The following is a 12,069-nucleotide window of genomic DNA, read 5'->3' on the forward strand; positions in this document are numbered from 1 at the left end:
AAGTTGTTTTGTTCAAATCAAGATTCAAAGACCAAAGACCATCATGCATTGAATTTGGTTGATAAATCTCTTTTAATCCATATATTTGCTTGCTCACTTTTTCTCCTAACTCTCTCCTCCTTCTGTAGTTTCCCACTTTGGATTTTGTTGATTGTATCCTGTGGTAATGTTTAGTAGTATTCTCTGTCCCCTGTTTTCTGTGAAAATGGTAGTTAGATACAGAGGATTGATCAGATTCAGGTTCAATTTTTTAGCAAGAATGCTTCATAAGTGTACTTCTGTGAGGATGCATGTAACGTCTGATTGTCTCTTTATTATGTTATCAGCTGTTGATGATCACTGTTGAAATCGATTATTTCTTCTGGGGTTTGCAAAATAGTGATATTTTAATTGTTATTTTTTCTTTGTAAATTGGCTGAAGTACTTCTATAAAGAGTAACATTCCCTCATGAATTAATGAATTATTTGGTTCCCTGAGGTACAGTTTGTACTGGAATGACACACTATTTATTAGCTTTAAAATAATGAGTTGGTTCCCTAGCATCTCCAAGTTGACGAATGAGATTTTTAAAATCCTATTAACGTTTTTAATGTGCTTCAGTCCATTTCAGTTATTCTTTATGGTGGCTCAGTTGTCCTGTCTTTGGCCAGTAGAAGCCTTTTCAGGTTGGCTGCAGTTATCAATACCTTTGGACAGACCTATTAGTTTCATTAGTTTGTTTTCTTGTACAAGATGTTTTAGGCTTATCTGGTATATATCCTCTTCTGAATCTGGAGTCAGCTATTTCTTCAATCCTGGTCCTTTGGGTCCTGGTCTCCTGGGAGATGGAGATCATAGTCTGAGCATTAGAGATGCTCATTGCTACTGGGTTGGATATTGATTTGAGACCTTTTCCATAGATAAAGCTAGGTAATGTGTATATTTTTTTCAATGAGCAAATATATCATGAATTCATACTATTTCCACTTCAAATTTATGAATACAGGCTGTTACTTAATTTTGATGTTAACGGTGTATCTCTTCTCTCTCACATTGGAAATCATGTCTGTAACCACTGTCAACATAACTATTGGCTTTATCTTATGGTACATACACAACATTTAAGGATAATACCAATATTACTGTCAACAATATGATTGCCGAAAATGGTGTAAGAATTTTTTTCTAGTTCTTTGTGTCTTTAGAGTGTGTTCTAGTAGGGAGTTTTAGTCAAATTACTATATTTTAAAGTCATTTGAAATAATTCCTCTTTTTTTTGGTCATGCTACAAGTGTGATACACAGGTTCATTTTGCTATCAATCTCAGGGGATTGACATTTTTTCCTTTTTGGTTTGATTTTATTACATATTTATTAAAACCTTATATGGGGTCCAAAGTCGGCCCAAAAAATATGTGCAGAAAAGTCTAACTTCTCTTTCCTGTCACCTGCATCCTGTTTCCTCCCTTTCACTATAAATAACCAATCAGGGCTTCCCTGGTGGCGCAGTGGTTGAGAGTCTGCCTGCCGATGCAGGGGACACGGGTTCATGCCCTGGTCCGGGAAGATCCCACATGCCGCGGAGTGGCTGGGCCCGTGAGCCATGGCCGCTGAGCCTGTGCGTCCGGAGCCTGTGCATCCCGACCCTGTGCTCCGCAATGGGAGAGGCCACAACAGTGAGAGGCCCGCGTACCGGAAAAAAAAAAAAAAAAAAATTTAAATATACATACACACATCTCCTCACATGGTAAGTAAATCATAGCAAATTACTCTTCTCCACCTTGCTTTTTACACTTAAAAATATATCTTGGAGTTCATTCCACAGTAGTACACAGAGATACTTCTCATTTGTTTTTACAGCTGCACAGTACTCTATTCTCTGGATGTTTATTCAGCTAGTTCTCCACATTTGGGTTGCTCTTCTGCTATTATATTGCAGTGAATAATTTTGTTACATATATCTTTTCATATTTTTACTCAGGTATCTTTGGGGAAAAGTTCTAAAATGGGATTGCTGGGGAAAATGATAAGTGTATATACAGTTTTGCAAGATTTTGCCAAATTCCCCTCCATAGCAGTCATATCATTTTGCATTCTCCTCTGAGAGGGCCTGTTTCCCTTAGTCTTGTCAGTGGAGTATGTTGGCAAACTCTTGGATACTTACCAATTCAGTGGGTGAGAAATGGTCTCACTGTTGTTTTAATTTTCATTTATTTTATTATGAGCAGTATTGAGCATCTTTTCATTATTTTAAGGGCTTATTTGCGTTTCTTTTGGTGTATAAATTGTTTCTTTTCTTTTTTTTTTTTTTTTTGGCCACGCCAGGCAGCATGAGGGATCTTAGTTCCCCAACCAGGGATTGAACCCGTGCCCCCTGCAGTGGAAGCTTGGAGTCCTAACCACTGGACTGCCAGGGAATTCCCTGTAAATTGTTTATTTCTTTTGCCTATTTAGATTTTTGGTTTTGCGTATAAAAGCTTTTAAAATTTTTTATGTAGTCAAATTGATCCATCTTTTCCTTGGTACTTCTACATTTTGAGTTCTAGTTACAAAAGTTTCCTTACTTCCCATTTGTAGAGAAATTCACCTATACTTTCTTTTAGTATTTTGTATATTTACATTTAAGTCTGTTACAGTTGGAGTTTATCCTGGTGTTCAGTGTAAGTTATAAATTCAGTTTTATCTTTTTCTATGTGACTCTCACATTGTTTCAGTAATACTACTTTAAAAGCCTGTTTTCCCACTGATTTGAGATGCTGCCTTTATAATAATATAATGTATTTCCATATGCAGTGGGTCTATTTCTGGATTTTCTATATTGCTCTATCCGTCCGTCTTGTCTCTTCCTTTGACAGTGCGATTCTTTTCTTGAAAATGCTTTGTATGTTTTAATGTCTGGTGTGGCTAGGTGCCCCTCCCCCAACCCTTTTGCTCTTCTTTTTCATGGTTTTCCGGGCTACTCATGCTTGTTTGTTCTGTGAACTTTATCAGTTATTTTAGCTCCAGAAAAAAGTAGGTAGTTTTACTGGGATCACATTAAATTTATTAACTTAGGAAGAATTGACATTGTTACAGTGATGTTCAGTCTTACTAAGAATGCGGTATGTCTTTATATTTTGTTTCAAGGCATGTTTATGTGTTTCAGGAGTTTTATGGTTTTGTTCATGTAGGTATCAGACATTGCTTGTCAAGTTTAGGTGTAGGTATTTTCTTTTTGCAATTGTAAATAGGCTCTTTCTTCCACATTATATCTTCTAACTGGTTTTTTGTTTGTCTGTATGAACACTATTGATTTTTCTGTGTTGATTTTATAGTCTACTACTTTACTAAATTATCTTATAGTTTAGTTTTTCCAGAGGTGCACTGTATTATTTGTAATACAAATAATTGAGATAGTTTTACCTCTTTCCAGTTCATTTTCTTCCAGCTGTTTTCTCTGAGGTATATAAGATTTTTGCTTTTTTGGCCAACTTTATCTATAGGGCTCCTCCTTTTTTTCTCTCTGGCTTTCTTTTTTTTTTTTTTTTTTTTTTTTTTTAAGTGAAAGAGATGTTGCTGGCTTTAGGCATTTGACTGTGCTAAACTGAAGAGAGGTGACCAGCAACCTCTAAATTCCTTTTTTCTTGATTTATTTATATTTCATTTAGAGACTACCAGATATACATTGTTTGTATTTTTTAAAGCCAGGTTAGTTGATATATAATTTATAATATACATGTAGATAGTTCACCCTTTTTAGGTTTACAGTTCAATAAATTTGGGGAAATTTATACTACTACCAGAATCAAGTACCTCTCCTAACCTCCAGGCCCTGGCAGCCACTGATCTAATTTTAATTTCTCTTCCTATAGTTTTACCTTTTCCTAAATGTCATATAAATGGAATCATACAAATATATAGCCTTTTGGGTCTGGCTTCTTTCACTTACCATAATGCCTTTGAGATTCATCCTTATCGTTGCAAGTTATCAGTAGTTCATTCCTTATTATTGCTGAATAGTATTCTCTTGTCTGGATAGCCATACTTTGTGTATCCATTCACCAATTAATTGTCATTTGGGTTGTTTCCAGACTTTGGTGATTGAGAATAAAGCTGCTATAAACATTTGCATACAGGTCTTTTGCAGACATATTTCTTTTGGGTGAAATGTGGCATAATGTGATTGCTGTGTTGTATACTAAGTGTATGTTTAACTTTACAAGCAACTGTCAGTATTAATGTGAAGCTTGGAAGATAGCCTATCACCTTACTCACTTTTCCCCACCCTTCATATCATGGGCATGATAATTCTTGGTTCCTAAGTTCAAACAAACCATGGATCAATAACCAAGGAAGGCCATTTGTCTTCCATTTATTTGGTAGAAACAGAATATTTCATAGAAAATTCTCAATGTTTTCAAAGCAGACTTTAGCAGTTACCCTGTTTTAATGACAATACAGCTAAAAATCTGGTTTGTTCCTTTTTTTAATGTCTAAGAAGTTTGCAGGTCTTTTCATTTAAGCCTGCCATATTGAGGTACAGTGGTGTTAAATTTCTTTTGACGTACACAGGAAAACAATGAAGAATCGCTATATGGAACTATATGACCTTAATAAAGACTTGCTCAATGGATATAAAATTCGCTGTAGCAATCACACAGAGCTGTTGGGAAGCCTCAAAGCAGTAAATCAAGCGATTCAAAGAGCAGGTCGTCTACGTGGTAAGTATCTTTTTGTAGCACTGTATTTCATCTGTAATTTTGGGGTGAGAACCACTGAAGATGGTGGTAGCTTCAAGAATTCATATCAGGGCTTGTATCTATAAAGATGCCTTTCATATTGAAGTTAGCACCGTTCACTTGAGTTTCAGTCAGCCTATTGTTTGGCTTTAGTCTGCAGACTTCAGAGGGAAAGAACACTTTCAGCTCCTTTTCTTAGATTTTGCTGCATCCTCTAAAGAAAAACCTAGTGACATATACTCAAGAGGAAAGCCTTAAATACTCCTATTAGAAAAAAATAAAAAAGACTGAAAATCAATGAGTTAAGTGTCCAACTTAAAATTTACAAAAAGAACAACAGAATAAACCAAAGGAAGCAAAAATATCAGCCAGAGACTTATACATGGAATCTGCTGTTTTGGGTCAGTGCTTTGACCTCCTTTTATAGAAAAGGATCAAAGCTCATATCCACTTAGCAAAGATTATTTCTAAAACTGACTCTTGGTTTCTAGGTGTGAGATAGTTTCTAAGCTTGGTTTGTGATGAAGTCCCATACAAGGGTATGTATCTTTTTTAGGGAATGGTAAGATAAATTGGTTAAATTTGTACTTACCTATAACTCTTTTCTACCCTAGTTTTATGTTGTTTTTATAGATAGCCTCTGATTCATAATTACATTTTTTTTTTTTTTTTTTGCGGTACGTGGGCCTCTCACTGCTGTGGCCTCTCCCGCCGCGGAGCACAGGCTCAGTGGCCATGGCTCACGGGCCCAGCCACTCCGCAGCATGTGGGATCGTCCCGGACCGGGGCATGAACCCGTGTCCCCTGCATCGGCAGGCGGACTCCCAACCACTGTGCCACCAGGGAAGCCCCATAATTTCACTTTTAATAATCTTTTGGCTCATATGGATTTGTTGTTTCTTCTCTTACAGTTGGAAAACCAAAGAACCAGGTGATCACTGCTTGTCGGGATGCGATTCGAAGCAACAACATCAACACGCTGTTCCGAATCATGCGGGTGGGGACAGCTTCTTCATAGGAGAGGAAAGAATAGGTAACTAGGTTGCTAGAAGGGGTTTTTCCTTAAACTTCTAGGCTGGTTTGCTTTGGATCACATCCTGGTGAACCCAAGGTGCTGCTGAGAGTGAAAACCATCTTGGTGAGTTGTACAAATGAAAGACAAAGCATTGCATCTGAAAAGTGTATTCACTTTTTTTTTTTTTTTAAATCAGTAGTACTGTTGCAGAATACACTAGGTTTGTGTGGAGGGAAATGAATACTTTTGAAACATTAGGGCTTCAAAGTCCAGTTTTTCTGTACGTATGTAAAGTCAGTATGTAGATGCATCTTTTTTCTTGAAATTGTAATTAAGGTAGATTATCTACTTTTTCATTAAAATTTAAAGGTGTTGCACTATGTGTTGACTGATTGTAAAATCACCACCATATCAGAATTGCATAACACCATTTGTATTATGTGGAGAAAAACAAAAATATGGATATTCAATTTGTGTGCTTTTTTAAACCTCACGTCATTTTATTGAATATATACTTATTAAGAACTTATTTATAGTAGGAATGTTCTAGACTTTGGTCCGAAGATGGGCCATATATATAATTCTCTGTATAACAAAAAACCGTTTGGAATTTTCAGAGCTGAATGTGGAGAACTGAGAGTGAAGCCTAATGCAATTATGGAGGTTTGGCTCAGAATATCTGTTCCAGTTTTCTTCTAGTGTGACTTCCCTTTCCTGTGAAGAGCAGGAAGCTAAAACAGAAGTTTCTCCAATTCGTTTTCAGCTGGTGATACAGGTTTGATTCAGCTTGCATTTCAGATGCAATCACATGAGACTTGAAATTTGAACTGAGATAAATGGGATATTGGGCATGTATTTGATCAGTGTGGATCATAGCAAATGTAGCGTGGTTCTGGAGCCAAACTCTGTCTCTGAAGCTTGCCGACGTAGCAGAAATAGATTCTGGGTAGTAGAAAAGCTGGCATGACTGGGGGACCTTGAAGCTAGAGTGGCAGCTTCCTGGTTTTGCACGTGAGGTTTCCTGAATGGAGCACTGTGATGCTGTTCTGGAACCTGTAAATGGTAGCTGATTTAGTGGCTCAGCCCGAGGCAGTCCTATGTTTATATATGCAATAAAGGGTGCCTTCTGGTTTCACAAGCAGCTTCCTGATCTGGCAGGAGCAGCTACTTTGGCAGCCTGGTTCTGCAGTACAGACTTGAGAAAAGATTCTGGAATTGCATCCTACAGGTTTTTATTCGACAGCCTTAATAATTCTGTAAGCCATCTGGCAGGCTGTAATCCTTTTATTCAAATTGTCTAGTGAGGAATCTGTTCTCTGCATCAGAATACTGATCTGTCTGAAACTCCAAAGAGACTATGCAGAACACAGGCCTTTCCTCTGTGGTAAATTAATTTCATAGTTTCCTCCGTTTGGCCATTTAGGATTACCTCTTCTATTTCTGAAATGTGAGCTTTAAGGAGCCCTAATTTTTATGAGACTGTTATGCCCCTCTAATACCTTTGTTTTGCATTTTCAACCTGTAAGCTCAAAAGACATCCACATATACTATATTATCTTCAGTAATCTCCAAAGTAGTAATCTTTTATACCTGCCTCAAAGATGAAGAAACTGAAGCGCAGGGATTAATTACTTGCCAGAGCCACAGAGCTACTGGCAAGACGCAAGTCCCACCGTGGGGTCTTTTTCTGTTTTAGCCATAGTCTAACTTACACCTTTTGAGATTAAAATCTCTGGTTGGTGCTGGTTTTAAGTTGTATGGCATTATTCATTTTTAGGGACCCTTAAAGAATCATCTCATTAAAGGTCATTCTGTTGTTCTTCAGCCCCCAAACTTCCTTCTTACACCTAAAAATATTCATGGACAAGGCTTGACGGAGTCGACCTGCAGCAAGATTATTTTTTATAGCCTTGACTTACAGATTACAAATAGGTTATTTTCACATTAATTTGATCCTCTTGGTATTAGTATCTCTGAGCTCAGACAGGCAGAATGTTTTCTACAGGGTCCTACAGCTTGGTTAAGTCGCAGTGTAGAAGTTAAAACCAAGTAGTCATGGCCCTTTCTGCTATTTCAGACTGCTCCCAAGTGAGTGAAGACTAGATGAGATGAAAATGTTCATAGTATTCATCCTTTTTATCCTCTTAGAAGTCATGTTCAGCTTAGGGAAGAGAAAAACTTTGGTTATCAGCTACTTCTCTATTTTGTTGCCATATTTTTCTATCCTGATAGAATCTGAGTGCCTTCTACAAGCTACAGCTTAAGCTCTATTTTGTTGCTGAATTTTGCTGCAGCTTTAAGTGAACACTCTGCCTTCATTTAAAAGCTGATCTTGAGGATTCTGGTATCTGGGAGAAAGCTTTTTAGTCATTTTTAAAGCATCCCTTTTAAAGTCACCCCCCTTATCCCTAGATTCAGGTATTCAATATTTTAGAGAGAGTATGGACTTTATTCTTTCCCACCATGTCTGCCTGTTCAAATACTACATCAAGGCTCAGTTCAAATGCTCTCTCAGGAGACCTTTCCTCTCCCATGTCTATTCTTTAACCCTTATTACATTCTGTGTTTATATAAATCTTAATCCCCGATTAAGTGAGAGCAGGGGCTGCACGTTAATCAGCTTTGTCCTCCCCGTGGTGCTGAGCCAGTGCCTTGAGCATAGAAAAGCACCTGCTGCTCCCCACGGAAGTGTTTGTCCTCAGTAAGCCTGTCAGTGGCTTCAGAAAGCAAAGAACTAGGAACTTTACAACCATTATGCAACCCTAGAAGTACTTTACAAGAATGATTTTCAACATTATTAACATTTCAAATTTTATAATTAGCAGTTACAAATCTGCCAGTGCAGAGTCCTGTGATCACAAAACTAAATTATCTCGTTTCACTTTGACACTAAAGTACAGTAAGACACCCATTGCAGCCTGGTGTTTGCATTTTTGCCTCATCCCCATCTGGCCCCTGCCCACACTATATGCTCTAGCTCATGAGTCATCTTTCTATTTGTGTGGTAGAGAAATGTGCTATTCCTGACATGAAGCCACATGGGCAGTTTCCAAGTAGTCTTCAAAATTGTCTATGTGGACTGATTTTTTGTCAATCAGAGAAGGAATTACCTGTTTTTGTAGCAATGTCCAGTTCACGCAGGCTGGAGAGCCTGCCAGTGATATCAATCCCTCTATCAAGGACTCTTTTTAACAGGGTTTGATTTTCTCATTCAGTTGTAGTAGTGGCCAGTATGTAATGGTACTGAAGAGGTACTACAGCCGAAACTTACTTGCTGAGGAAATGCTGGTCTGGGAGAGGCAGCCCAAGCATTGATTTTTTTTTCAGTATTCTATGGGAAAGAAACACCACATTCAGAGGAGTTTGAGGCAGTCAGTGAGCTGTAGAAAAGCCAGGTTCAAAACGTTAACAGCCTCTCTCTCTCCTAGGTTTCATTTTTCTACATCTTTAAGTGAGGGACTGAAATTAGATTTATAGGGTTCTTCCTTAAATATTTTATTTTTCCTTCGCTTAACAGAAATACTAATATGCTTTCAAAGTAACTTTCTGAAAATGTTCTTATTTACATAATGGTTAACATAAGGGGAATGTGTCACGGGGACTTGACCTTACACAATTGTAGGAAGTGGCAAAGTGTAGTCTGTCAGTTTTCTAGTCTGATGCTGGAACTTAAAGCCCACAGGACAGGCAGTCAGAAAGGATGTAGAGTTGGGAAGAACAGGAACAAGCTGGAACCCAGAGGCATGAGCTGGAGCCCCCAAGGACACATTAAAATCTCAGTTCTTGCCTCTGACCTTGATGGTGTGGGGAGACCCTTCATCAGAGAAGCTGAAGGAAGAGCCGGGGACGGAGGAGCAGTTGCAGGCGCAGACGTGGAGTCACACTGAGAAGGTGAGCCAGCAGGTAAGCTGCAGTGTGTGTGAGCTACAAAATGGCCACTGCTTCGTTCTCGCCCTCCATATCTTGCACAAGAACGTGTGGCTCATCCTAACTGGAAACAGAGGGAAGGGAATCCTGGGAAATGTACTTCAGTCTAGCCAAGTTGATACATCACATAGCACACAGTAGCTATCACAGTATGGTGGGATTCCAGGTGACCTTTACTTCATATTTTTACATGTTGTGTTCTTCACAACAAACATGTATTATATAGATAATCTAAAAAATATATATAAAGCTATTCTCTTTGGGAAAAAAAAATCTTCCTTTATTAAAAGGAATTATAATAATTAAGAGATGACATATTTTACAGGTGAATATCATAGCTTTTCTCTGCAAGAAGTATAAAAAAGATGCCCATGTTTTAATTCCTCTGTTGCTACTTAACAGTTGTTAACATCAGCTCTAGGCCCTAAAAGTCAAGATGAAGAATGAAATGCTGAGGAAAAGCAACTTCTTCATCACTGGGTACCTTCTGTGGAGAAAACTGACCTGCGAGTTACACCATCCTTCACAGTCTAAGAGGTACCACTGTAAATGATGTAACTAACAGCAACATCACAGTCTGGCTCTCAGGGATTCTTTCCCCTTGGACGCCAGAATCCTTTTTTGTAGTGTGTAGACGATTCTGCTGTGTTGACAGACCATAAACACACTGAGATTCAGGAGAATGTAATAAACACATTTTAATGCTTGTGTAGGATGCTATGACTTAAGACTCAGTGCTCCAGAACTCTTAGATGTTACCTACAACCATGAGTCTCAAACTGTTTTCTAAGCTTGGCACACATGGTGGTTTCACCTGCTCAGCCCTATTCCCTGGGGCTTCTTGGGGTTATGCCACTAAGAAGGTGTTAACTAGAACTTCACCCCTCTTGCTGGCACTTACAAAAACACATCAGAAAGCAAGTAAGTCAAAGTAATAGGATGACTTTCAGTCTGCAGGAACTTAAAAGAAAAGGCAAGCTTTGAAATTTAAACCATTAGTAACAGAGTAGTAGTACTTGTAATCCCACTTGAGTGTCACTACACTATGGTTAAAAAATTGTGCTCCCCAAAACAGTATGCATGTAAATGGTCCCCGCCCTGTTGGTGGGGAAAGACAATATGAGAACTAGTGCTAGGTATTTCTTTTTAGCTCAATTTTTAAAAATTAGTGTAAAATACGTGTAAAATTTATAGATAAATATCCACATAATGAGCATACATGCTAAAACTTTTTTTTCCTGATTGGGGTACAAGATCAAAATTTTGAAACCATCAACCTAAAAGAAAGTGCAACTCATTTTCTTCATTTAAATTCAAGTTTTAGTACTCCAAGTTTTAGGAGATAAAAAAAGATAAAGCCAAATGCTTTTCCTATTAATGAGTAAAATCCAAAATAAAAGCTACTGCAATAGCTAATAGTACACGTAAAAAAAGAGGAAGTTAACAGGGAGACAGCACTGGAGTGGAATGAGAATAGCATCTTTCAGCTAAAGATGCAGTGACACCTTACACCCATCCATGCACGCCCATGCACATGGGTAGCAGTTATTATATAATCCCCTTGAACAGTTCAGGGGAAAAAGAATTTAACAAAATGGACAGCTTCTTGGCATTTTGCCATGGTCTTTAGTATTTGGTGTCTTCAAGAAAGGCAACTAGTTTCATAGCTGACCCTATAATATTTAGGAAATGAAAGCCATATGTGAGATTAGAAAATCATTTAGTTATAGTGGAGGCACAACTCTAGGATGGAAGAGCAGTGGGCACCTGAAAACTACTGCACAGCTTCTTTACCGGCCAGAAGTTTCTTGTGGCCACGTGGTTGTAGGCCAGGCTTTTTCCAAGGGAACAGACTACACATCGCCTAGTCTATACAGTCCACAGAGAGTCACGGTGGAACAAAGCCATAGGCAGTGGGAGGAAGTGCAATGGGCCCAGAATGAACAGGGTGTAAGGTTCTGTAATCTTCTAAACAGTGAAATTAGGAAGGACAGAATCTGCGCTCATAAATTTATGAGTCCATATTTAAAAAAAAAAGTCAATCACTGGAAACATGGATGAACCTTGAAGATTTTATGTGGAGTGAAATAAGCCAGTCACAAAAGGACAGACATTCTATTATTTGTCTTATGAGGAATATCAGTTGTCAGATTCATAGAGACAGAAAGTAGAAGGGTGGTTGCCAAAGGCTGGGGGGAGGGGAAGTACAGAGTTACTATTTAATGGGGACAGAGGTACAGTAGGGAAAGACGGAAGAGTTCTGGAGATGGATGGTGGTGAAGGCTGCACAACAATGTGAATGTACGTAATGCCACTGAACTGTACACTTGAAAAAGATACATTTTATGTCACGTATATTTTACCACATACTGTTTTTTAATCACTGAAGAAGCCAATATGGAAATTGAACTGAATGTTAAAAAAAAAAGA

At 38.2% G+C, this 12,069-nt stretch overlaps 1 protein-coding gene across 5 annotated transcripts in view; it reads left to right on the top strand.

The window, feature by feature from the left end:
• Nucleotides 1-12,069, top strand: part of BBS2 (Bardet-Biedl syndrome 2) — a 44,815-nt gene that overhangs the window by 27,393 nt on the left and 5,353 nt on the right. For 2 of the 5 annotated variants that reach the window (XR_008615410.1, XR_008615411.1), the window contains exons 16-18: nucleotides 4,531-4,679; nucleotides 5,609-5,730; nucleotides 6,330-10,176. Coding sequence is in view for 1 of the 5 variants with exons in the window: in XM_055078806.1 (XP_054934781.1) it covers nucleotides 4,531-4,679; nucleotides 5,609-5,715 (256 nt within the window). In the remaining 4 variants the exon portion in view is untranslated. Of the gene's footprint in view, nucleotides 1-4,530; nucleotides 4,680-5,608; nucleotides 5,731-6,329; nucleotides 11,968-12,069 lie in introns of those variants that run through there. The other 3 variants (XR_008615412.1, XR_008615413.1, XM_055078806.1) reach the window with 3 other exon arrangements.

This window comes from Physeter macrocephalus, chromosome 17 (genome assembly GCF_002837175.3).
Source record: "Physeter macrocephalus isolate SW-GA chromosome 17, ASM283717v5, whole genome shotgun sequence".
NCBI classification, from domain to species: Eukaryota; Metazoa; Chordata; class Mammalia; order Artiodactyla; family Physeteridae; genus Physeter; species Physeter macrocephalus.